Below are 27,171 nucleotides of genomic sequence, written 5' to 3' on the forward strand. Positions count from 1 at the left end.
TTTTTCTTCTGGACCTAGCATACCTGGTAGCTGAGCATCCCGTATCACCCACTGCTAATTGGAAGTTCACAGTTGAAGTCTGGCCATTCTGCCTGTATATTTCCTAAATGTGAATCTTCCAGCTTTTGCCTTTTCTCATTTCCCAACCTTTGCCAAAAAAGACTTTTGAGCCTTGTTAATGGTATGGTCCTACCTTGGCCTTGCCTCAGGATAGAGTGGGATTGACAAAACACTGGCATAAGTTTTTGTACTTGCTTTTTGGATGGATGAAGCTGATGACAAATATAGTACTTATATGAAGCATAAGTAGCTCTTGGCTGCTGCAATGGACTACAGAATATATCTAATTAGTACTCAGGAAAGTGAAGCCAAGGAAATAATCATTTTCAGTATGTAAATGGTTAACATTTTTCTCCCCAGAGAAAATCTAATTCAGTGACATAAGGCATATATGTCTTATGGTTTTTAGATGGGCTAATTTGTTGTGTAGTTCAGCACAGCCTAGAGGTGACACCAGGTAGTTCCCCAAACCTACTAAAGTGGGCATACAGAGTTAAAAAAGTCACTGATTCTAGTGTTTAAAAAGTTTCTATCAGAATGAAAAAGTGAATACCTCCAAGGCAGTAACTAAAGTTTAGTTTTAAGAAAAGTGTTCTTTGTCACCACAATTTTTTAAACAAGAGTTTTAATGGATTAAAGAATCATTTTAGGTTGCAAATTTTTTTGATGATGAACAAATAATTTTTTATTTTTTGAGGGAATGGAAGAAAAAAGTGTATTTTCCCCCTGTATCACCAGTCTCATCTTTTTTCTCCCAGAAGAATGACAACAAATTTATCCCAAACTTATTAACAAACAAGTGGATTTTTCCTCTTTGTAAGCTAGACGCTAGTTTTAGATACCAATATGGTTGTTTTGCTATTTGTAGGAAGTTTCTTTCCTTATAAAAAAAAGAGAGGCAATGTGGCAATCCAGAAAAAATTTAGACCTAGAGTCAACATCTGGGTTTCAATCTCATTTCTCCCTGAATTTCTGTCTCCCTGCTTGTAAAACTGAAGTCAGAATTCTTGCATAACCTGTTTTACAGCATCATTATAAGGATAGTGCTTTGTAAACTTCAAAATTCTATAAGTAAATTGTAATTAAGCAACATAGATACTGAATCTGACTTCATAATAATAGAATACACACACACACACGTCTGTGTATACACACATATACCCATATGCTTTTATGTGTATATATCCCTAACAAAATTCTGACATCTACTGACATCTACCAATTTGCTTTTCTTCACAATTATATTATTCTAACATATAATTTTCTATTTTCAGAAAGGACTCCAAATCAGAAGGAATAAGGAAGGAAAAAGGAATCATTCATTAGTGAATTCTCACAGAGTCCCTGAAGGGGGAAAGTGTCATGTTCTCCATCTTACAGATAAGACAGAGAGTTGGTTATTGTTGTTATTTGCAGGGAATTGCTTAGGTTGAGCCCTGAGGCAGTGCCTTGCCTTGGTTGAGAATAGAATTTAATATTCCCTGCTTCCAGGTTTGCATTAAGGCAACACTATTACCTACATTTCATTTGTTTCAACTTACAGTGACAATGCATAGACCATTGGGGGCAGATTAGGTACTTAACAAATACTGACTATAAGCAGGACACTCATTACAAGATCTTCCCCAATGAGTTACCTTGACTTTTCTGTATTTGGAATTTCATATATTTTAATAAATTCATCTTCAGAGAGGTCCCCAAATTCAATTCAATTCAACAAGCATTTATCTTGTGTCTAAGGCATGCAGCACACTGTGCCATAAAAAATTTGGCTAAGAAAAGGCTGTCAGTCTCATGGAGTTTATATTCTAGTAAGGGGGTCAGAAGCATACATAGATAACTAAAACACACTAGTACTTGGTTAATGCATTAGAGAGTTGTGAAACCATGTACTATGAGAGCCCTGAGGGTGAAGGTTGCTACCAATCAGAAAAGGCTTAATGGTAGAGGAAGCATTGGAACTGGACTTTAAAAGACAAGCAGAAATGCAACAGGTAAAGACTGGAACATGGATGTTTCAAGCATAGGTAAAAACATGAGCCAAGGTATGGAGGCAAGGTAGTGCAACATGTATTTGGAGGCCAGAGATCGGTTCAATTTGCTTGAAACACAAAATGAATGATGGGAAGCAATATTAGAGAAAGTGGGGAATGTAAGTTAACATTACATTGTGGGATGCTAGGAAAAGATTAAGCTTTAGTTGGGAGCTACTGAAGGCTGAATTTCGTGGTGAGACCAGAACTGTACATGAGAAAGAGAAGTCTGGTGGAAATATTAAGGAAGGATTGGAGGGGTTGTGGGAGGGGAGGCAGGAAGTCCTATTAAGAGTCTATTGCAATAGCACAGCTGGTCTACATTGGAGTGGTGGGCATGGGAATAGAAAGGAAAGGACATTTGTGAGAGACGTTGCAGATAGTATAGATGGCATATTTACACTCTCATGAATCATTTAGGCTTTGCATTTTGTTATAGTGATGGTGTTTCTTTATGAAGGTCTTCTGTGTTTAGCATATAAGCATCCCAGATGTTGTGGCAGCCACTAAGAGAAGAATAGGCCTTATTTTAATAGCACAGCGTGGAATATATTTATGTTAATTCGATGTAAACACTTGAAGGGAATGCTAGGCTATCCCTTGTCATCAAGCCCGCGAGTTTGAGTTTTGGGACTTTAAAAACATTTTAATTATGTATGTTGCAAAATACCAGGACCTTTTATTGCTGACGCCACTGCCTTTTCTGATTGCTCATCCCTGGGCTTCCTAACAGAAAGCATAGACACAAAGGAAGAAAGAGTGTTTAATGAATCGCAGGCCTATAACTTCCAAATGTGATGAAGTCTGTGCTGAACTAACAAGTGCAGGAAGAGTTTACATCAATGGTATGTGATTATAATAGGCATAAATACTAACTATTATCAATCGCCCACATGTTTCCAAGGATCGGGCCCATTTGTCTCCAGCGAATCCTGGTGTCCTTGGTGAGTGCTGCATTAGGGAGGGGGATCGTTATTCGGTTCCACCTGCAAGAAATTGAACACACAAAATTTAATTCATGGCTAAGTTCAAATTTTCATCAGTTACTTTAACCACAAGATATTCTGCATGTATCAGATATAACTATATTGCTAATAATCTCTTTTTAATCCCCTTAGATATCCATGCAAAAATAACTCTGGATTAGAAATCAAGATCCTAGTTTAGGTCTGCCATTAATTACCTTTGTGACCCTGGACAAGTCATAGCCTCTCTGGACCTCAGTTTCCCCATATAATTAGAAGGCTGAACTATATGATCTCTAATGACCCCCTCAGCTCCAACATTATTAACCTTTGACTAAATTATTCTGTGTCCAAATTTATTAGGGATAAATTTTAACTGTGTGGTCCAACAATCTATTAACTTATTATGACCTCTCTATTGACCTAATTTATTATGCATCTGAATTTGTTATTAATGATCATTTTAAACAGTTACATACTTGCTAAAATGTGTTTCATGTTAAAAAGGTAATGTTCTTTCCGATTACCAGTTTTATCTTGTAGAACTCTGAGGTTCAAATACATTCTTTATTTTTAAAGTTGGTGTGAAATCCCTAGATAGATTGCCTACAGCTGCTGTGTAGAGACAGGATGTCTACTCACAACTTATCTCAGGAGAATGCCATATAGCTCACATCATCCTTCTCAAGGTAAAGCATATTAACTAGAAGTTAGGAAATAATCTATTTGTATGGCCATCTTTGACTTTCTACCTTTTGAAAACTGGTAAGTGGGCAGCGAGGTGCTACAGTGGATAGAGTGCCACGCCTGAAGTTAGGAAGACTCATCTTCATGAGTTCAAATCTGGCCTCAGACACTTATTAGGTGTGTGACCCTGGGAAAACAACTTAACCCTATTTGCCTCAGTTTCCTTCATCTGTAAAATGAGCTGGAGAAGGAAAGGCAAGCCCCTCTAGAATCTTTACCAAGAAAACCCCCAAAAGGGTCATGAAGAATTGGACACAGCCAAAATGACTAAACAGCAAAAAGCATTCTGCTTGTGTTTGTATTTTAGGTACTTTTAGGGTTACTCCACAATATTTCTAACTCTCGTGATGCTTTACAGTGATCAGAGGGGCATAGATTTAGAGCTAAGAGATCTTAGAGGCCACAAAGTCCAACATTCTCATTTTACAAATGAGGAAGCTGTGACTGGAAAGAGTAAGAGACTTGTCTAAGGTCACACAGCTAGTAAGTGTGGGAGACAAAATTTGAATTCAAGTCTTCCTGGCTTCTAGTCTTTTGCTCTGTCCACTTTGTTTCCTGCCTGCCTCAATGCCCAGTCCATAAAGCAAAAACGTATAACTATGTGAGCATGAAAATAAGAAGGGGCTGGCAGTCTGATAAAGATGGCTGCCCAAATAAAGGCAGGCTACCCAGCTCCTGCACAGAGCTAAGTCAAATGGGAGATTGGATTTAGTGTGAGTTATAAAATGTTGCCACATTACATTTAATGCAGGTCAAAATCCAGTCACTACAAAGTGTATGAGCTGGCCTAGGGCCTTCCCAAACTGCCATATTAGAAATCTGCACTTGCTTATTGTCATGCTTGGAAACAATGTGCTACCTGGTGCCATATTCACAACAGTTGTGTAAAGATTTCTGAAGAAGAATCCGTAACAAAATGCAAAAAAGAGAAAGAATACCTGAGACAAAAACAATAATAGTGTAGAAAGAGAGAGAAAATGTCTGTTGTTCCATTATAGCAAAAAAAAAATTGATATAATTGAAAGGCATGAATATGGTCACAGTAATTCTAAGATAGGACAAGATGTGGACTTACCTGACAATACAGATTATTAAAAATGCAGGCAAAATAAAAGAAAAAAGCAAATCTGTGCCAGCTTCTTGTGGTTTGCAAACAACTACAAGCCAAAGAAATGTCTAGGGATAAAGATGGAGTGTCTTTTAGTAGTATTTATTGAAGATTGCAATAAAAAATGCAGAGCAGCTATTCAGATACATGCCTCAAGTTTAAGACAGTGAAAGAAAATGGAAATTAAGTAGAGAATGAGGACATTTCTTCTGAAAATACCAAATGGTTTGATCACTTTAAAAAACTGAGCTCAACTGAATAATGTTAAAATGACCAAAGATGGTCGCTGCAGATGAAGACACTCTGGGATGTTGCTTTGGAGAAAATAGTTGAAGAAGGCAGATATGCTGATCAACAATTTTTTTCATGTGGATGGAATAGTCTCATTCTGGAAAAGGTAGGCTTTCAGAATTTACATTTTAAGGAGAAAAAAAACACCTCAAACTTGACTTAAAGTGTCTAAGGTCACTGATAATTTTTTAGGAAGGTAACGCAAAAGAGATTTTAGTTTAAAACTGAAGTTTGCTCATCAGTCTTCCAATCCTTGTACTTTGAGAAGCTATAGCCACTGATCACTTCTAGTTCTTTGGTGGCTAAGTAATAAGCATGGGTGATGAAAGCAGTTCTCAAAGATGGGTTCTCACATCATTTTAGCCCAGCTGTTGCAAAGTATCTCAAGGATGACAATATTACATTGCCAGACAGCATTACTGATCTTAGATAATGCCCCAGGTCATTAAACTATACTTGTGTATGAGTTGATCATGCAAATTTACAGATAAACTGATCTGTACTGATCAACATATGTGTGAAGATTCACAGAAGGAGAAGTCTACTTCAGTCTACACTGCTCAAATATTTTAAATTACAATGATGATGTTTTCATCATATCCTAAATGTAGGCTTATTTTTAAGTGGGATATTTAGTAATTTTAAATGTTTTTAATTTTGCTTTTGATAACTACTATATTATTTTATAATAAACTTCAGCCAGAATGTATTTTTCTTATCTTTTATTATTATATTATATTAGCAAACATGAGAAAACTTATTTTAAAAATTTTACATTGAACATTTCTATTGAGTTGGAAACAATGACTATATTTTACATACAATCACAATTCTGAATTCAAATAATGTGGCTATTTCATGGGATTCAATATTTGCCCTAATTGGGATCTAGCTATTCCTACTCCCAGTAAATACCTGAAATTTGCAGTAGACTAAATGATGATCAAGAAATTCAATGAGAAGAAACAACAGCAAGTTATCTCTTTCATTCCTGAGCTATGGAAAAAGTTTGTCAGAAGCTAATGGACTGAAGGAAGAAGCTGCCACATAGTTAATACCACCTTAAGCAAAAAAGATGGCAGCCTTTGAGCACAGAGATGGTCATAGTCCACAGGGATCTGTGGCTGAATGTAAGAGAGCTGAATGCTTCTCTTAGAAAGGCTCAGTGTATTTGGAACACTCCATGGTGGTTGTAAACCCACAGTGGGGATGCTGAAAACTAGAAGGAGAGGCAGTGACCAATGGTGTGCAGCAACCCTTTGATGATGACATCCCAAGTACCCAGGGTCTCTGACATGTATAGCACAATGTCTTGAGAAGTCATATAGGATCCTGCTGATCCAACTCTCAGAGTCTCAAAGACACAGGAGATGGGAATCTATCATGGAAGGTGAAGGTCAGTGCAGGAACCCAAGTGTTCCAGGGCAAGATTATGTAGGGCTGGAAAAACCCATCAGAAAGTACAACAGGAAACAGAGTTTGTCCCTGAGACAAAGCTCCAATTTGGGAATTAGAGAGATGAGTAAACCAAAGTAGACACTAATCAATTTAAAACATTATGGTAGTTCTAAGGATGACTCAGAGTCCATTCAAGAACGAGAGAGCATCTCTGAAACAACTGTAAGCAGAGATTCAAAGGAAGAAATGTATTTTCCATAAAAATTACATGAGTATCTATAAAAAGTAAAATAAGAGATTAAAAAAAACATAAAATCTCTGGAAGGAAGAACTGGAAGGAGGATTAGCTCAGAAAAGAGTAAACCTTAACCCAAAAATGGAACACCTGAAAACTAGAATAGGCCAAATATAAATCAATGATTACATGAGATAGCAAGAAATATTACAACAAAATGAAAATATTAAAAAGTAGAAGAATATATAAGATATTTGATATTCAAACACTAGACTAAAAACAAGTCAAGGATAAATAGTTTAAGAACTACAAGAACCATTGAAAACAGTGATTAATTATTTAACATATTTAAAGAAATAATAAATGAAAATTACCCATATCTATCAGAATTAGAGGGCAAAGTAAAGATAGAAGGATCCCCAAAAAGAAAAGACCAGGAATATCAGAGCTCCAACAGAAAAGAAAAAAATATTTCAAGTATCCAGAAAGAAGCATTTTAAAGACAAAGGAATCACAATCAGGAACACACAAGATCTGTCAGCTTCTACTATGAATGATAGGAGATGTTAGAATACAATATTGTAAAATGCAAAAGAGAAATGCTTATATCTAAGAACAATAACCTGCAAAGTTAAATATAGAATGGTGGCATTGAGAAGTGGGACTTTAATGGAACAAAAATTCTCCAAGCATTTCTGATAAAGAAAAATCCCAAAGCTAAGTGTTAATTTAAAATATAAACACAAGAGTCCAGAGAAATCTAGAGAGCTAAATTTGAGAAATTAGAAGTGTGTGCCAAGGAGAAGGATGAGGTTAGAATTTGTTATTTCTCATAAATGTGGTGTGGGAAAAATACACAAATTTGGAGGAAAAGTTAGATCGCGTGAACCTCACTCTTTTGTAAAATGGTCAAAGGAGGGTTACACACACACATACACACGCAGTTTCATATAGAAATATCTCAAACTCAGTAGAGAAATAAGTGAGAATTAAAAAAATCTAAAAAAACTAGAGTCTAAGGGGTACATTTCATTTGGGGAATAGATAAATTGTGGCATATGAATGTTTTGGAATATCATCTTGTCATAAGAAATGATAAAAGTGATAATTTCAAAGAAACCTAGCTAGTGTGAGCTAATGCAGAATTAAGTGAACAGACTCAGGGGAACAATTTATACTAGGATAACAGCATTGTAAAAACAAACAAACAAACAAAAAACTCAGCTGTGAAAGATTTAAGAACTCTGATAAAGCAATGACCAACCATGTCTGCTGAGGACCCATGAGGAAACACGTTATTTAGTTCCTCACAGAGACATGATGAATGTAAGGTCTAGAAAGATACATACATTTGGACATGGCCATGGAATGCATAAGCTTTATTTGACTGTACTTTTTTGTTACAAGCTTTATTTTTTTCTTCCTGGTTTTTAATTGGGAGAAGATTGAAAAGAAGTGGCTAGGAAAAATGATGCCAAAAAAAAAGGAGGGTCACAAAAATTGTAAAATACCCACAAAAGAGAATACAGGGTGGTTCAAAGGAAGGCACAGATGAGCAGGGAAGTTTGGAGAGTAGCCTATGGAATTTGCTATATATAAATAGAAGGATGCATATATATCCATCCATCCATTCATGTGTGTGTGTGTGTGTGTGTGTGTGTGTGTGTGGTATTGGTATGAAATAGAGATTCACGATTTCATATGGAATTCTCTTTGTGCATTTTGCTCTGTATTTGGAAATGTTTATTGTTTGATGTTTAGTTCAGAATAATTTTCTAAAATAGGAAAGCAGTTGAATAGAAAAAAAGTACAAATCTCCCTTATTATACTTTAACTTCTTGCATCAAAGAAATGGACAAACTACATTACAAGCAATTTGAATTCAATAAATTGGCACTTTAAAAAATAATTATTATTTCTGAACTTCAACTAAAGAAGATTAAATGGAATTTAAGTACTTTTCTTTATTTTTCGGGCCACTTTTCTAAAGTATATTAAAAGAGACACGATGGTTTCTGTCCATTTTTTTAGGGCAGCCAAACATAAAAGTGGAGATTTTTATTCTTTGGCATGTTGAAAGTTTCAAATCTTCCACTATTTTCAGAAAGGATATACTTACCCACTATAGTTTTCAGAAGAATAGACAGTACTATGAGGGAGATGTGGCCCAGCACATATCTCAGGTAAGCATTCAGTGTGAAGCAGAGACCAGGAGCGCCCATGGTTGGTTGAAAATTCTAAGCTGACACTGCCATCAACAAAAGAATCAATGATGAAGAGGGGCAAAGACAAGCAAAGTAAAACAATTCATACCTGACTGAACACAATGCCAATATTTGTTGGACATAGAAAACTCTTAAAGAGGTCTTTTTCAAATAGTTATTTTCCTTTTCCTTGATACACAAACCGCCCTTGATTGACAAATGACCACATTACTTGTGCAAAGATAAATTCAATATTTTCAAGATGGCAAATAATAACCTGAGTTAGAGTACTTGGAATTGATAGATTGGGAGGCAATTACCTCATCTCACATTGCCATTTCATCATGCTAAAATGAGAGTGACATATTCTAAGCCAGAGACAGGACAAAAGCAACACTTATAGTGATCAAGAATGAGCAGTCATGTCTGCCCTTCCGACTGCTAACTGATTTTAGTGACTGTTATTAGGAGGTCACATGTCATTGACATGGGGTCAAGTTTCTCTTAGATTATTTATTTTTCCTTCACTCTGAGCTCTCTCTCCCAGTGGATGGCTTCCACAGCTTATATTGTTATTCTTCTAATCAATTATATTGATATCTTCTGATCTTCTGGTATAACTGAGGCTAGGGTCCTGGGATAAAAAACATAAAGACCCTTAGAGGACAACTAGAATTTTCATAGTAATATTACACACATACATTTGAGAAATGTGTATAATAGAAAATGACTACTAGGCTTATTTATTTATTTTCCAATTTTTAAATTTATTTTTAGTTTTCAGCATTCATTTCCATAAGATTTTGAATTACAAATTTTCTCCCTGTCTTTTCCCTACCCCCACCCCAAGACAGCGAGCCTACTGAATACCTCCCTTCCCCCAACCTGTTCTCTCTTATATCTTCCCCCATCACACCCAGAACTTTCTATTAGGACAAGATGGATTTCTATACCCAGTTAGGCTTATTTATTTTTAAAGTTACCTAATTTTGTGCAAGGATGAGAATATTTTAGCGCTTTACTAAAGTCCAGAAGATTTTACAGAGAAAACACACACAAACACACACACACACACACACAGAGGACATCTCATTTTTAGTTCTTGTAGCCAAATCTATTTTCTCATTTAACGTTAGACTAAAATCTCAGCCTTCATACCTGTTACCAGGCTGATGGGTTCCACATCCAAGGTTGATGGAAAACTGTATCATATGAGATACTGTTGAAGGTAGAACAGGCAAAACATGGACAAAATCTATTGCCCAGACGTTCCTATTATATCCATGGTGATTCTTTTGTCTGAGACAGAACTTTGTGGCAGGAGTCTGAAGCTCAGGGTTGATGACAACAGAAACCAAAGATGGAACCTTTAAAACAAACAAATCCTTTTCAAAAGCAATAATAAACAAGAGATCCTTTGTGTTCCTAGAACATGGCATTAGGGGGAACACATAAGAAGATCACAGTTTCCATACTTTCCCCTTGGTGATTATATAACTCTAATGGACTTAACCATTATCTCTCTGTAGATGCTTCCCAGATCTATAAACGCAGTCCATATCTCTCACCTGAGCTCTGGTTCAACATCTCTGGCATCTCTCCCTAATTGCCTGCTTTACGTTTTCACCTAGATGTCCCACATACATCTCATTTGCTTAAACTTAACATTTTCAAAAAAGAATTAGTTTATCTTTCCCTCTAAATTTGCCCCTGTTCCTAACATTCCTTTTTTCTGTTGAGGGTACCATCAGCCTTCTAATCATCCAGTTTTGCTAAGAGTTATCCCTTTTACTTTCCCTCATATACCTCATAAGCAATCAGGTATGGAGCCTTTTGGGGGAGCTAGGTGGTGTAGTCTGGAGTTGGAAAGCTCATCTACCTGAGTTCAGATTTGATCTCACACACTAGCTGTATGACCCTGGGCAAGTTGCTTAACCTGGTTGGCCTCAATTTCCTCATATGTAAAATAAGCTAGAGAAGGAAATGGCAAACCACTCTAGTATCTTTGCCAAGAAAACCCCAACTGGGGTCATGGAGTCAGACACAATTGAAACCACTGAACAAAATGAAGTCTTTTAGAATCTACCTCCATGACATCTTTCATTTGTCACTGAATCTTCACTCACATGGCTACTGTGTGAGTTTATTTCCTCATCACCACTCACCAGGATTATTCCAATAGTTTCCTAATTGAGCTCTTTGTATATACATAGCCTCCTTCCTCTCCAATATATCTCCTACACTGGCACCAAATTGCTATTCCTCAGGCATCGATCTACTCTCATCACTCCTACTTAAGAAACCTCAATGGATTTCTATTGCCCCTGGGATAAAATATAAACTCCTCTGTTCAGAATTTAGAGCCTTTCACAATCTAGCTCCAAACAATCTTTTCAGACTGACTTTAAATTATTTACCTTCACATATTCTACATTCCAGGACCACTTGCTGTTCTCAGTACATGATATCTGATCTCCCACTTCTGGGCTTTTTCACAAGCTCCCTAAACATTCAGAACACTCTCCCTCTTCACCTCTGCCTTATGGGATCCCTACTTCCCTTCAAGGCTTAGATCAAGTACCATCACCAAAAAGTGTCTTTCCTAATTCTTCTAGTTGTTAATATTCCTAACATTACTCAAAATTTGTATTTATTTTCTCTGTGTATTAATGTATAATATGTGTACTTATTTTCTCTATTGCATTTTATTTATTTCCATATAACTGCTGTTTCACTGCAGCAGAATATAAGCTCCTTGAGGGCAGGGACTGTTTCTTTTTTGTCTTTATATCCTCACACCCCATCATAGTGCCTAGTACAGAGGATATATTTAGTAAATGCTTATTGAATTAAACTGAGGTCATATTCTTAAGGATTCATAAATCTTCCTACTTGAATATGTATTGGTAAAATCATTTCCTTCCTCAGACATACTGATTTTTCTATCTTTACCTGCTTTAACCAGTTCTACTGTGACAGTTTCAAAATAGGAGTGCTTCACAAATACCCTACTGTGAGTCAAATGTTTGCATTCTGCTTAGCTTAAGTCAGAGGAAAGTTGATATATATTGACTTTGATGATATTTGATATCATCAAAAGTTGCCAAAATATGGTCTGTTTTAAGCAGCTCAAAATGTTTTTCTATGTCAGTAGGACCTATGATGGGGTCTGAATGCAAACAAATGGGCAAATTCCCAATCATATATCGTGCTGAGAAAAGGAAAACTGAATTGCTCACACCTTCAGAATATTCTCAAGGCTGTTTTGGTTGGCCTCTTACTGAGCTATTGCTAGTGACAGCATCCCTTCAGAACACTCCAGACCACCACATGTGGGTCATGTTGGTTCTTCTTCCTTCTGTCAGTATCACCCATTCTGTCCTGTCTTTATATTGTGCCTTTCAAATCTTAACTAAGAGCGCACTGGGCAAGAAACATCCTCATGCTCTTTTACAGAGTGTCATCAGTGCTGAATGAAGGCTGACTAATAATGATTGTGTCAGCACAAATAAACGTACAATTAGAAAAAAAACCCTAAAACCCATGACAAGCATCTCATATAATTTTGAAGATGTTTGCAAACAACTAGAGTCAACACCTGTCCTAAATCCAAAGGGCAAAGCAAAAAGGTCGACCTCAGCAGTCCTAATTAGCCAAGAAGAAAGCAACAGTAATAATGATCTGCATTTCTACAATGCCTCTCGTCTAGGGAATCTCAAAATGCTGGATAAATATTAATTATGCCTGATGGCACTCCTGTGGGGCTGCATAATTAGAGATACTTTCAGGGCTTTCAAGGGGACAAGACCAATTGTCACTCAGACTATCAGGTTCTGCCTTCTTTTCTCTGATAATATTTTACCGCTTCCTAGTAAGACCCTAATTCCAAAAGTATAAGAATTAAAAGGGGGCAGCTAGGTGGCACAGAGAATAGAGCATGGGCCCTGGAGTCAGGAGGACCTGAGTTCAAATCTGGCCTCAGACAGTTAACACTTAGTAGCTGTGTGGTCTTGGGCAAGTCTCTTAACCCCAAATGCCCTGCCTTCCCCCCTCCAAAAAGGGAAAAAAAAGAAAACCGTTTAAGAATTAAATGGGTCCACTAAAGGCATTGCCATAAACTACATCACCATATCTCATTTAACTTGAGCATCTTCATTCCTAATCATATCTTATGGGATTGTTGGCAGAAGACATTTTCTCCTTTGTATCTGGGATAGTTTCTATAGATATGTAGCCTGAGAAGAGCCAGGGAAGTTTTATAGGTTGGTTGTATTTACCTTGTAGGATGAATAGGAAAGTGTGTCCAGAGTAATATGCTCTTTTCTTCCTTCAGTCTTTGCATAGAGAACAACATCATTTTCATGGGATTCTCCAGGGTCACAAACTCCTCCTACACAATACATGATTGTTAGGTTATTAACACTTATTTGCATCAATCATCACATAAAATACAATGTTAAATTCCAGGATTATAAAAATAATTGCATCAGGCTGTGATTAAATTATGACCTAAAAGAAAACAAGTGGGAAGGAGACCACTTATGCATGGCTCAGAACAGGATGCAACAAAGATAAAAATCTTGACATAAATAACTATTTGTTTAATGAAATTGAAAGAATAATTTGCTATGAGGAAGTACTGTTTGTATCTTCACCTTTCAACCTGTGGGAAAAGGACTTGTTCAACTTTCTATTAAACCAATTTTGGGGGTTATATTTGAAGAATTTACTGCTAAAGTTCAAAGACCAGTAACTCTTAACAAAATATTCCACTTGATTTTCATTTACAAAGGCTTTCATAAAAATTTACTGTCCCTCAAACTGAGTAACAATAAACTTTCACATTTTAATGCATATTGGAGAATTCATTTGCTAATAATACCACTCTACTTTTGTATGGTGACTTTTAAGTTTTCAAAGAATTCTCATATTATTATCTCACAGGGTGGTTGTTAGAAAAGTGGTTTGTAAAATTATATAAATGTATATTATTTAAAGTGTATAAATAAAATAATATAAACCATTATATAAATAAAGTTATCTTTACAGAGGAAACTTAACATAATCAGGAAAGCCCAAGGTCAAATGCTGTGAAACTGATTAGCTGTGTGACCGAAAATGAGTCTCATGACCTCCCTGAGCCTCAGGAAATGCCCCAACACAAATGTGCTAATTTACAGACTGCTACAATTGGCTTTCGTGGAAGGAGTTTCAATGTGATGATATCATAGAACCTTGAAGTATCTTTTTATGTCATCTAATCTTCACTATAACCCCATGAAGTAAGTATAAGAAGGGCAGACGTTATCTGTCATTCTGTTTACAGAAGGGAAAACGGAGGGTGAGAGTTGTTAAGTAACTTCCTAGATGCACACGGTGTTTTAAAAACAATTGACATCCATTTATTAAGTGCTTACTGTATGCCGGGCATCTTACTAGTAGCTAGGCAAACAGATGAAAAACAAAACAAAACAGTCTTTGCTACTAAGGAGTCAATATTCTATTTTTTTTTGCTTTTTTTTGGAAGGGGGCAGAGCAATTGGGGTTAAGTGACTTGCCCAAGGTCACATGGCTAATGAGTGTTAAGTGTCTGAGGCCAGATTTGAACTCAGGTCCTCCTGACTCCAGGGCCCATGCTCTATTCACTGCGCTACCTAGCCGCCCCAATATTCTATTCTCTAAAGAGAAACAATATATACCCGTGTAAGTAGATATGGAATAAATACACAGAAAACCCAGTAATTATTTGGTGGGAAGCAAGGGGATAAGCAGTTGTGGGGAGGAGATGGAACATGCTCTATACTCTGAAAGGGTTTTAAAAGGCAGAAGGAGGGGGTGGCTAGGTGGCACAGTGAACAGAGCACCGGACCTGGAGTCAGGAGAACCTGAGTTCAAATCCGGCCTCAGACACTTCACACACACACACACACACACACACACACACAAACTAGCCATGTGACCTTGGACAAGTCACTTAACCCCAATTACCCTCCAAAAAGAAAAAAAAAATAAAAGGGAGAAGGAAGCAGAGAGTTTATACCAGACCTGGGTGATATAGCTAGAGGAAGGGTATGAAGACAGAAGATATAATATTGTCTATGTGGAACCAGCAAATAGGTCTATTTGGCTGGAAGATTGAGAGCATGAAGGAGAATAATGTTAATAATCTTGGAAAGATTGTTATTGCTCTTCCTTCATTTTCAAATAAAACCAATGACATCATGGGGTGATGTTCTGACTTGAATTTAAGTGAGGCAAAGCTGTGTGAAGTTATCAACCTCACCCTCTCTTTCAGGGTCATCAAAGTCCGGTGGCAAAAGTCAGGATGGCTGACAATGGTCCAGTATGCAGTGGATGACCTTGGTGTCTGACCAGGATCCAAGCTCTCCACAGTATCTGTTTCAGCTGCCTTTGTGGCTGAGGTTTGTGTTGCCAAGAACAAAGCCCACGTAAGACAGAAGTGAAGGAAAGAGTGGAAAAGGACGTCTAAGTGACAGGAGATGAGGAAGAAAGGAGAAGAGGGAGTTCTTGGAGAACAGTGCCAATTTTGGGAGGGAAGTGTAAAATGTGAAATGAGGTCCCCATCTGACAGGGTCAGGGAAGAAGGTATACTGGGAAGATGGAGGAGAGATAACATTTGGATGAGCTGCTGAGAGAATAGAAAATCATTATGGAGGAATATAATGTTTGCCTTGCTGAAATGAAGATGAAATTAGATAATACAAAATGAGTTGATATTACATAGAATAAACTTGTGTTGGGCTCAGGCTCAGTTAAGGTTAGAAAGCACAAATTTTATTCAGGTCCTGTTGGCACAGTGATGTGATTTTTCTCCAGTTCCATTCAGCAGCATTTGAACAGGAGAGAAAGAGATAGATTCTGGGTATAATACAAGGTTGGGGATTGGAAAAGCATTATTGGAGAATGGACAATGTGGCAAGAAAATCAAAGGTAGAGGATAGTAAAGAATTGAGTTGATTTATCAAGGGGTTAGAACTGGGAAGGGAAGAGTATAGACAGTACAGAGAATTACTCTGGGAAAGAACTGAGAAGTAGATGATGAAGATGAAGAGGGTTGGGAGTTGTAAGGCATCAAAAAAGATGGAATGATAAAGGATTATGATCAGAAAAAGAGGTTTCAGAGTTCACGAACATGGAAGTTGAGCACATGCTGATGATCACAGGGTAAAATGCATGACCTTCTTTGTGTGTACTAGATGTGGAGCAGAGGAGCAGATTATTGCAATTTAGTAGATTGAGGAATTTAGATGGTAGGGTATTTGAAGAGTCAACAATATGTTGAAGTCCCCACCTATAAGGGTAGGACACAGGAAGGGGAGAAAGATTACAAGCTAGGAACTGAGCTCATTGGAGAAGAAAGACAAATGTCTTTCAGGTTGATAGATAACAACCAGTAAGATTTAGATTGGGTGATAAATTTTGATAGAATTGAACCTCAAAAGAGGATGAGTTCTTCAGTGAGGGTGGTAGTGGGAATCTGGAAGTGGTAATGAGGAGCAAGGACTTCTCTACCATGACCAATGAGTTAGGAAGGTTATGAAACCATAGCCAGGACAGGAGGGCATGCCTGTGAAAGCAGTTGTTGTGGAGAGGGAGACAGGTTTTGAAGATTAGAAAATTGAAGGAGTGAAAAGAAAGAAGTTTAAGATGAAAGGAAGTTTGTTAAAGGGATTTAGAACCACTGCCCAGTAAACTACTAAGCCTTAAAGTCTTTCCATGCAATGGATACTTATAGTCCAACAAAAGAAATCAGCACATTGATTATGCTTGAAAATTCACATCTTTAGTTCATTATCTCTCTAGAAAGCATATTTCATCATCAGTCTTTTGAAGCTACTATTGTTTATAGCTTTGAATAGAGGTCTTTCAAACTTTTCTTTCATACTATTGTCATGTCCTAAGTCATTGTTGATTCTACTCATTTCACTCTGCATCAATTCATATGAGTCCTTCTAATCTTTTTCTGAATCAGTCATATTTGTCATTTCTCTAGGCATAATACTATTCTATTACATTCCCATGCTATTTCTGCTTTATCTTTTCTTCAACATTCCCTGACACTTCCTAATGGCTCCCAGGTGAGTATAGGAACTATTTTTGAAAGTTGAAGTCCATTTTTTATGAATGCATTTTTCTACATAATTATAAGTTACACTGACAACACAACTAACTGCATGGATAGAAATGTTCATCTACATTATTTTGTTTTAATAAATCTGTTACTCCTGGGTGCTAAAATTTCTCATTGTTTTTCAGAGATTCTTTCATAACTGTCTTTAATTTTCCATAAACATTTTCTTTAGTCCATTAACCAATATTCATAAATAGAATTATTTCTACAAAAGTTTTAATTATTTAGTTTGATGAGGGTGGAACAATCACATGGATAGAAGAAATAGCCAATAAATCCAAAGTAGCAAGCTATTTCTATAAATGTGTGATTTGAATTGTTTTGTCATAGGTTTTTCTTAGTTTCATCTTGAAATTATTTTGCATTACAAAGTAAACGTTAACTCTAAGTAGGTGGAAGCAGCTCAGAAGCCCAATGGGTGGTAAAGGAAAGTTAACACAGAATTAAAATTACACTTCAATCAATCCCCAAAAGGAAAGCTTCTTCCAATAATCAAGAGTTGAATATTTTATTTCCTTATTGGGTGTCAAAGGTCAACATCAGCTAGGCATCTGTGGGACCTTGGGTTTAAAGGGCATCTAATGTCAATGGTATCCTTTCTTATGGTCAATCACTTTGCTACCAAGTCTACTGAAGAAGTCCTGTTACTATAGCAACTGTAACTTAGATACATTCCTAATTGGTGCTGTTGGCAGAAAAATAGAGTTCTTATTTGGAAATAATTTTGCTTCTGAATTCAGGACAATTTAGCTGGAATATAAGTATCGTAGAAAAGAATTTCCTTTATTTTCTACTAGGAGGCAGATGCAGTGCCTGTTTGAAGATGTACTGTCCATGTGAAGGGCCATATGGACCCTGCTCAACTGTTGAGAATCTTTTAAAACCATTCAATACCAACTGAAGTTTCAAAACACTTTGAAATAAACTCATTAGGAATGCAAATATAAAATAATCTCTAAGTTTAGTTAAGGTCAGCAAAATAAGTCAAACAATGGCTCCATTAAGAGATAATTGCAAAATCTATGAGCTTTGAGGAATTTATTTTGGTAACTTTGAAAAAGAGAAAAAAAAGGCTGCATTATTAGCTAATTATGCTGATCAGTCTGAATGTCCTTAAGTTATAGCTATACTTGGCAGGATAGAAGCCCTGATTAGGGGAAAAGAGCCCTGGGCTTGGAATCAAACACTAAAAAGACTTTGGTTTGAGTGTCAGCCCACTGGTAATGCCACTAGAATTCTTGAATAAATCACTTTAGCTTTTATGGGCCTCGGTTTCCTTTTCTGTAAAATTACAATGATTACCAAAATTATGTGTGTCAGATCTAATATTTTGTGATCCTGGATAGGACTTTCACAAGCAGATAGCACCACACAGACAGACAGACATATACGTATGTGTGTATACAGACTGTCCTTAGAATATTAGTATAGTTTTAAGCAATTAAACCTTAATATATAAACATAAATACATAAATATATACACATATCCTTGTCCTTTTTTCAAAAACAGAATTACTGACAATATGTTTCTATGGAAGCATGAAAAAGTCCTTTAGTTTGCTGCAGTAGTTTTTGATTATGGTTCTGCCTCTGGCTTGTTTTGTATCTATGTTCTCACTGAGTCACTGTATTGTGATCAGCCTTTATGCTGGCTGTTTCCTTGTATTTCATAATGATGATGCAAAGTTCTATATTCTTTCATAATGACTCTCCTGCCCATCCTGCTTCTCAATCACCTGCAAGTTGTTTGCCATATAGTGGCTTCTTTGGTGTCCCACCAACATCTATCTATTTGGCTAGACATACAGACAAATGTAGTTGTATTTGTGTGAGCACCGGTAATACTGTTGTCACAAGGTGATATTTAAGACTACTGATCAGTGAACCTGTCCTGCTGTGGTGCATGGTTCACCAGGAATCCTCTGGAATCCCTTCAAAAACAGCTGTTTTGGGGTTCAAGACCCAAAAAAGTCTATTGGATCTTACCACTTCTTTGTAGACCTTTCATCTGAGCTGACATTTGGAGTTTTGCACTACTATGTGTTTTGTTGTGGTCACTGATACTAATTCTTTTGAAAACTATTTGTTCCTTTGAGCATTGATCTATTGTGGTATTTGGTCATTCATCTCAATTTTATATATTATTTTAATTATTATTCTTTAAAACTTCATTACCATATTAGTGAGGGAATATGCTGTATTCGTCCTCCCTCAGAACTTGTTTGCATAGAACCCGAGGCAAGTTTATCATGCATCAAAACAGGCAATAATATCTTTGGTTACACAGTGATGATAAAAATTAATATTTTAACTGACATTAACAATAAATGTGTTAAAATTATAATAAATAGGCTTTATACAACTAATTTTCATCTGTACCTGCATTTTTTCAAAGTAGCCTCCTTTTAGGCATATGACCTATACTCAGAACAATATAGAATGAGTTTTGTGGTAATGATGGGTGTGACTCATAAAGATACCTCCAAATGATGGGCCCTGGGTAAAAACCACAAACTAAAACAAAATGTTCTCTTCAGAAATGTAATTCAGCATAGAGCTCATATTAAGCCATTATCAATAGATGAGCACTGAGAAAGACAAAGGTCACAATTAATATAAGTTTATGTTAATAGCACAATATAAGTGCCTATGAAAAAATGCAATCTATGGATTAGAGCTCTGTTTTCTTCATTTTTCTGCTTGTTTATGAACATATTTTGTACCATTTGCTGCTACATTTTTCTTTTAGAAAGAACTAATAATTAAAAGGTCTAAAAGACTCCTGGGAGCTCCCCTTTGCCCTAAAAAATGACAGAAGAGGAAAGAGACCATTGGTAACAGTGGTAGAAGTGACATTAAAACACCACAGAATTAATCTCAAGAGCTAGGGGGTGGATCCATCATCCTTGGGAAGGTGCAGTGACATGAGTTCCTAGTGAAAGTAAGATTTTTATTCTTGTTCTTCATATAACTATAATGCATAATGAAGAAAAAGTGAAGATCTTAGGATCTTTTACATGGAAATTATAAGTCCTTAGATGTTAAATTGAAAACCATATAGATGATACATTTTTAAAGGTGATTAATACAGTTCTAAGAAAAACTTTAGGAGTCTGATTTGTATCAAGAGAATCAACCAAAGATTTTTTTAGTACATACTCTTCAATTAAATTTCACAGTTGATTATTTAGAATGGTTCCGACATGCTACTATATGAGTTTGGATGCCATGTATATTCATTTGTTCTTAGTTTCCTCATCTATAAAATGGTAACAATCTCTTGCACTGGCTATGTTACCAAGCTGCAGTATGTTACCAAAGATAATTTATGGGATAAAAGTGAGGTAAGGAACATTATTAAGCCCATAAATGAAGATGAGCTATTAATATGGTAAGAAGGAGAGACAACAAAATCTTGATGCCCTCAAGATAACAAAAGGCCACCAATCTCATGGGTACATTCTCTATGAATGATTTGTGGGATAAGCCTCTCATTAGTTAGGTAGATTCTAAAGTTACTGGATCATCAATGATTTAATGTCATCCAAGAAGATCTCCAAAATAATGGCCCAAGAATAAGTGCTTGGCAATATACTGTTTAACACTTTTATCAATGACCCAGATAAAGGCATAGACAGCATCCTTATGAAATTTGCAAATGGCAGAGATCATTAATGCACTGGATGGCAGATTCAGAATTGAGAAAAACTCTGATGGGTTAGAATACTGGGCTGAATCAAATTAGATGAAATGCAAAAGGCATAAATGATAAATTTCATGTTTAGATTAAAAAATCAATCTCATAAGTACAAAACAGAGGGAATAAATTCAGACAGCATTTTGTCTAAAAACAATCTGGTGGTTTAGTGGATAACAAGCTCAAGATGAATGTACCCTGTGATTTGGCAGCCAAAAAGACCTAATGGAATCTTGGGTCCCAACAAAAAGCTAGCTTCCAGGAATCAGGATAGGAGAAAATCTTGATATAGTCTTCCTTAGTCAGACAACATATGGAACACTGTGTTTGTTCTGGGAAACCAGTTTTAGGGAGCATATCAAACAATGGGAGAACATTCAAAGGGAATGAAAGGCCACATATCCTTGCCATATGAGGATCAGGTGGAAAATATGGGGATGTTTAGCTTAGAGAACAGCAGGAACATGACAGCTGTCTTCATATATTTAAGAGATTGTCATGTGTACAAGGAATTAGACTTACAAATATTTGATCCCTTGAGGGAAGAACTAAGAACAAGGGGTGAAAGTTGTAAAGAGAAAAATTTAGGCCTGAGGTAAGTAAAAACTTCATAACAATTATAGCTATCCTAAAATGGAACAGGAACCCTAGAAAAGTAATGGGATCCCTCTTACCACTAGTCTCTAAGAAAAGGCTGGAGAACCACTTGCCAGGAGTGTTGGCATAGAGAATCTTTTTTTTTCATGGTATGGGTTGGAGTTGATGAAAATGGAGGACCCTTCCAACTGAAATTCTGTATGAAAGGGTTATAATCTGTATCAGGAAAGGGAGCACTAACATGGGTGAAACCAAAGAACATTTGAAACTGTAATGAGTCAGCTTGGAGGTAGGGAGCCTGCAGCCTCAAGGCCCCATGTGGCCTTCTAGCTCCGTGGGTGTGGCCTTTTGCCCGAGTCCAAATTTTGCAGAACAAATCCTTTTATTAAGACGATTTGTTCTGTGAAGTTTGGATTCAGTCAAAGGGCCACACTTGAGGACCCAGAGGGCCTCATGTGCCCTTGAGGTCACAAGTTTCCCAGCCCTGAGCTAGATTTTGGTAGGGAGGTGTGGAAAAAATATAATATCAGTCAGGCTTTATTGCTCATAGATATGTATAATAACAGCAATCTGAGCTGGGGTGGTGATGGATATCCTGTAGGTATCTCAAAACTCAACTCAAATATCTCACTTCTACAAATTTCCCTACTACTATTGAGAGCACCACAGTCTTTTTAGTCAACCAGGCTTATAAGTTTGAGCGTTATCCTTAGCTCCTCATTTTCCCTCATTCAAAGCCCTCTATCATATTAAATCATTTGTCAGTCTTGTTGATTCTCCCTCTGTAATACCTGTTACATCTGTCTCCTCTCCACTCAGACTAAGTGGAGGCCCTAGCTCAGGCCCTCATCACCTCTCACTATCCTATTGCCATGGGCACTCAATCTGCCTACCTGCTTCTGGTCCTTTTCCAAAACAATCTATTTTGCACACAGTTGCCAAATTGATATTCTTCCCTGAGTTTCAGTTCTATATTTCCAACTGCTTGCTGGATATATGTACCTGAATTGCTTACCAGCACCTCAAATTCAATGTGTCCCACCCTAAAAACATCATCACCTCCCTCCACAACCTGCAGCAGTCTCATCTTTATTTCTCTCTTTCTTTTGATGGCACAAATCTTCTTTCAGTCACTCAAGCTTCATCATCTCTGACTCTTCCTTTTTGGCTCAACACTTTACCTCTGGGCAGGTGCCAATTCCCTTTAATTCTACTTCTGTCATATTTCACACCCGTTTTCTTTTCTTTCCAACCAAACTCTATAATTACGTCTTATTTGGACTATGAAAACACCTTAACTGTCCTCCCCTCTGCAGGGCTCCCCTCTCTCTAATCCATTCTGCATTCACAACCAAAGTCATCTTCCTAATGCCAGAAGCATAGTACAGCCCTGCTCAAAAACATTTAGGAGCTTCCCAGTGATTATGAGATTAAATAGAAAATCCTTAGTCTGGCATTCAAAACATTGAGCAATCTGGCTCCGACCTCCCTTTCCAGCCTTCTGCATTACAATTCTCCTTCATAAAACGAGCTCATTGTGAGTAGAGATTATTTCATTCTTGGTACTTGTATACCTGGCACACAGCCTGGAGCCAGGCATAGAGGAGGTAAATACTGATTGATTGACATATTCTACATTCTAGGAAAATTAGACTATTAGCCATTCATATTTCCTTGACATTGCCAATCTCTGAGCATTTACATGCTTCATGCTCCAAGTCTGAAACAGACTTTCTCTACATATCTGCCTTTTAAAATAATTTCCTCCTTTCAAAGTCCAGATCACAAACCCCCTCTTCCATGAAATCTCTTCTCTTGCCCTTTCCAGAATCTTTCCATGTGATATCTCCTGTGCACCTGGAAAGGGCAGTTAGGTGGCCCAGTGGACAAAGTTCAGGGCCTAGAGCCAGTGTAATGGCAAGCAAAGGAGTACTTAGCACCTTGTTTCAGCTATTTAATTATTTAGCACCTTGTTTCAGTCCAAGTTTCTTTTAAGCCTTGTCCATGATTATATCAAGTCTTTGTTAAGAAACAGAACTTGTGAACCCCACAGTAGGAGGAACTTGCTGATACAACAGGAAGGGGTAGAACAGGGAGGAGATAATGACCATGTATGAGGAGAAGCCCAAGCTGGGAGAGAACAGAACTGAAAAGAGAACACTTGTGGTGGGAGAGTTGAGAAGGAGAAAACTTGTGGTATCCTGGCACTCTGTTTGTCTGTTCTGTCTGTGTTGATTTGTGCTTTTAAAACTTTGTACAGAAGTCCTGGGATCTTACTGGAAGCCCTGAAAGAGGATTTTCGTGTTGTCTGTTCACGGAAGTCCTGGAGGAGGGTTTCAGAAGTCCTGGGACCATACTGATGATTTGTGTTGACCTCTCAGACCTTATTGGTAGGTCTGTGTTGATTTCACAGGCAGATAGTGAATCGATGATAGTGTTGGCAACATGTACAAAAGTTGTTTTGGCTCTGCTAGGCTTTGTCTTCCCAGAAACAGAAACTGTGAAGGACTTGAGGTGGACTGGACACTGTGAACTTCAATATGGAACTGGATGAGGAGCTGGACAAGTATCTGAGAGCTGCCTATCTGTGAATCCAGGTGATGATTAGGTAGATTCAGGCAGGAGCTGGACCCATGGAAGAGGAACCATGGAATTTGGGAGCCAGCCTCCATTCAAGATGAAAAGACCTCTCCTTGGGTACTTAGTGTTGACTGAGAAGATCATGATTTACTGTGGCCTAGGGGTGGGAGAACTTGTACTTTGTACTTTATACCCCTTAAGAATGACTGAGTTAAAGATGATTGGAAACTAATCTCCAATCAAGAAGAAAGAAGACTTTTTGACTGAGAGATTAAGACAATGTGACCTAGGGGTGGAGAACTTTGACCTTTGTACTTTGTTAAAGACTTACTGAATGATACCTTTTGCTTAAAACTATGTTGCCACTTTGATGAAAACTATGTGGCCACGTTAGTGATAAGTTGTTATGTTATAACATTGTGAACACTGTACTTTGGTTTCTGTGAATGTTTTGCTTTAGTTTACTGCTGAATAAAGAGAGTTCACTATACTATGTGATCAGAACCATAGAGCTATTCAAAGCAGCAGTCTTCTGGAAAGCTGCTTGTGCTTGGCTTTACAATCAGGAAGACCTGAGTTCAAATCTGATCTCAGACAGTTACTACATTTTTTACCTTGGGCAAGTTACTTAACCTTGTTTTCATTAGTTTCCTCATCTATAGATTGCGCTAGAGAAGGAAATAACAAACCACTTCAGGATCTTTGCCAAGAAACCTCTAACAGGGTCATGAAGAGTTGGACATGACTGAAAGAACTGAACAACAAAAACAAAATGCACTTGAAACTCTCTAAATTGTTTTATAGTTGTTTGTAAGCCTTTCTTGTCCCTCTACTATATTAGAAACTCCAGAAGGGCAGCAACTACATCATTTTTTGTTTTTGGGTCCCCCAAACCTCAAACAATGATTTATGTTAGGTAAGTACTCAATAAATGTTGAACTGAAATGATGACTTGAAGGAAAGAATACCTGTTCTAAGGGAGCTGATGATCTTGTAAAGGTTATATAAGATAAAAAAAGTTCTATGTTCTTGCTTTCTACCATAGTTAAGTGACTACTCCTCTGCTAAACACTGTGGGATAAACAGAATAAATCTCAGACATGGTTCCTGTACTCATGTAATTTATAATTTACTAGGATGATATCACAAACATACCTAAAAACAAATGACAGAATGACTAGGGCTCTATTGAGTGGGTGTGACTCCAAGTATACTAGTAGTTAAGAGACGGGAGAGATCAGTGTGGACTGGAATGGTGAGAGGAAGATGAATTAAGAAAAAAAACACCTGAACTGGGCTTTTGCAAGTAGGATGGAATAAGATTAAAATGGAGAGAAACATGAAATCTACTGCAAGTGGGTGAAATCAGCATGGACCTAGGTATACCATGTAGACAGAACAGAGTATGTGAGAGGAATGAACAGTGAGACCTTCTTGACTAAACTGGCCTGTTAAAGACCTTAGCTTGAAAAGGCCAACGTCCCCCACTAAATCTGGGGTCATCTCTAGTTGTCCTAATCTATGTGTGGCCATTGGACCAAGATGGCTCTGGAGAATAAAGTCAGGTTGGTGACTTTGCACAGCCCTTCCTCACTTAAATCCACTTCATTTGCATGTCATGGCATCACCTCCCTGATGTCATGGTCCTCTTTGAGGCTACATGTTGGAAGACTGTTCATGTGAAAAAGAAGTACTGAAGGCCGATGTATCTCTGTGGTGGATTAAATCTAAACTGATTTTTTCCTCTGGACATTAGCAGAATAATATGCTCTTATATCTGGAAGGGACATCAGAAATCATGTTGTCTAAGTTTTGCTCAAATGGGAATCTCTGACATGTGGTAATCTAATCATTACTGAAAGACCTACAGTGATGAGTAAATCACTGTCTCCCATGGCTTTGCATTCCATTTTATTAAAGATAGTTCTAATTAATGACTGTTCCTTACAGTAACTCACATCTACTCCCCCACCTCCCCCCGCCCTGCCAAATGCTACCCCTTAGTCCTAGTTATATATCCTGGGACCAAATAGAAGACTGACACTTCTGTGACTGTAGAAGAATCCTTTAAATATCTGAAGTCTGCTGTCATCTTTCCTCCATGATAAGTGGAAATTGTGTCTCTTTTAGAACAAGACTTTGAGGAACTTAGATAACTGTTAGTTACTATGGTTTTTTTATTTAGATTCATTTCATTTAATTTGGATTGATCCCTCTTACTCAGTAACTTACTATTTGAAAAATTGGATATTATATATATGAGTTTTGGTATGAGAAATAGAGAACAAATTATAAAACAATAACAGAGATGTTCAAAATGAGGCAAAAATAAAATGCAACTAGGATGCCTGGTAAATATTATAGCAATGTCTATTTCAAGAGTTGGACATGATTGAAACAACTGGACAACAATAAAAGCAAAATGCACTTGAAACCCTTTAAGTTGTCTTATAGTTATTTGCAGGACTGAATTGTCCATCTACTACATTACAATCTCTGGGAAGGCAGAAACTACATAATTTTTTTTTGTCTTTGGGTCCTCCAAAGGAACAATTTTGAATAAAAATATATTTAAGTTGAAATCTGGATTTTTAAATTCAATGGATGACATTTTAACATACAAATCATTTCAGAGTCAAAGCTGTGTTATTTTTGAATACTGGCAGTTAAAACTTTGTTTTTATATTTTGCTTTCATTATACACAGTCTTCATTTTATAAAAAAGAGAATGCCTGGAGAGGTAAAGATGAAATGAATGAGACTGCTGGAAAGAAAGGCTGTACTGATGATGAGACAACAGGTATGTTTGTCCTGTTAGAATGAAAACTTCTACCACAAGTTCAGAAGGTGAACAAAGTTTATTTCCTGTTACTCTTCCCAGTGAAGCCATGATTGAAAAGGCTGGGAAAAGTTCATCCCTGTTTCCTGGTCACTCAACAAAATAGGCATGTGACACTTTTACAACATTCTAGAATGACTTCCACTGACAGAACACATAATTTTGTCATTTGCTGTTTGAAACAATAACTTTAGCATGTCACTAATTACAACATTTACTTCCTCCATGGATTCTTCCAATACTTTTTGTTCATATATTTTTAACA

The 27,171-nt window shown here is 37.0% G+C and overlaps 1 protein-coding gene across 2 annotated transcripts in view; it reads right to left on the reverse strand.

Annotated features, from left to right (window-relative positions):
• Positions 1–27,171, reverse strand: part of LOC138176051 (reelin) — a 566,262-nt gene that overhangs the window by 196,811 nt on the left and 342,280 nt on the right. For both annotated transcript variants that reach the window (XM_069106794.1, XM_069106793.1), the window contains exons 13-16: positions 13,319–13,431; positions 10,200–10,408; positions 8,957–9,085; positions 2,970–3,079 (exon numbers count right to left, since the gene is read on the reverse strand). In XM_069106794.1, coding sequence (XP_068962895.1) covers positions 2,970–3,079; positions 8,957–9,085; positions 10,200–10,408; positions 13,319–13,431 — 561 coding nt within the window. The remainder of the gene's footprint in view (positions 1–2,969; positions 3,080–8,956; positions 9,086–10,199; positions 10,409–13,318; positions 13,432–27,171) is intronic.

This window comes from Petaurus breviceps, unplaced genomic scaffold, assembly GCF_028583685.1.
Source record: "Petaurus breviceps papuanus isolate PSGF00001 unplaced genomic scaffold, PetGlider_PUasm1.0 80, whole genome shotgun sequence".
In the NCBI taxonomy this organism is placed as follows: Eukaryota; Metazoa; Chordata; class Mammalia; order Diprotodontia; family Petauridae; genus Petaurus; species Petaurus breviceps.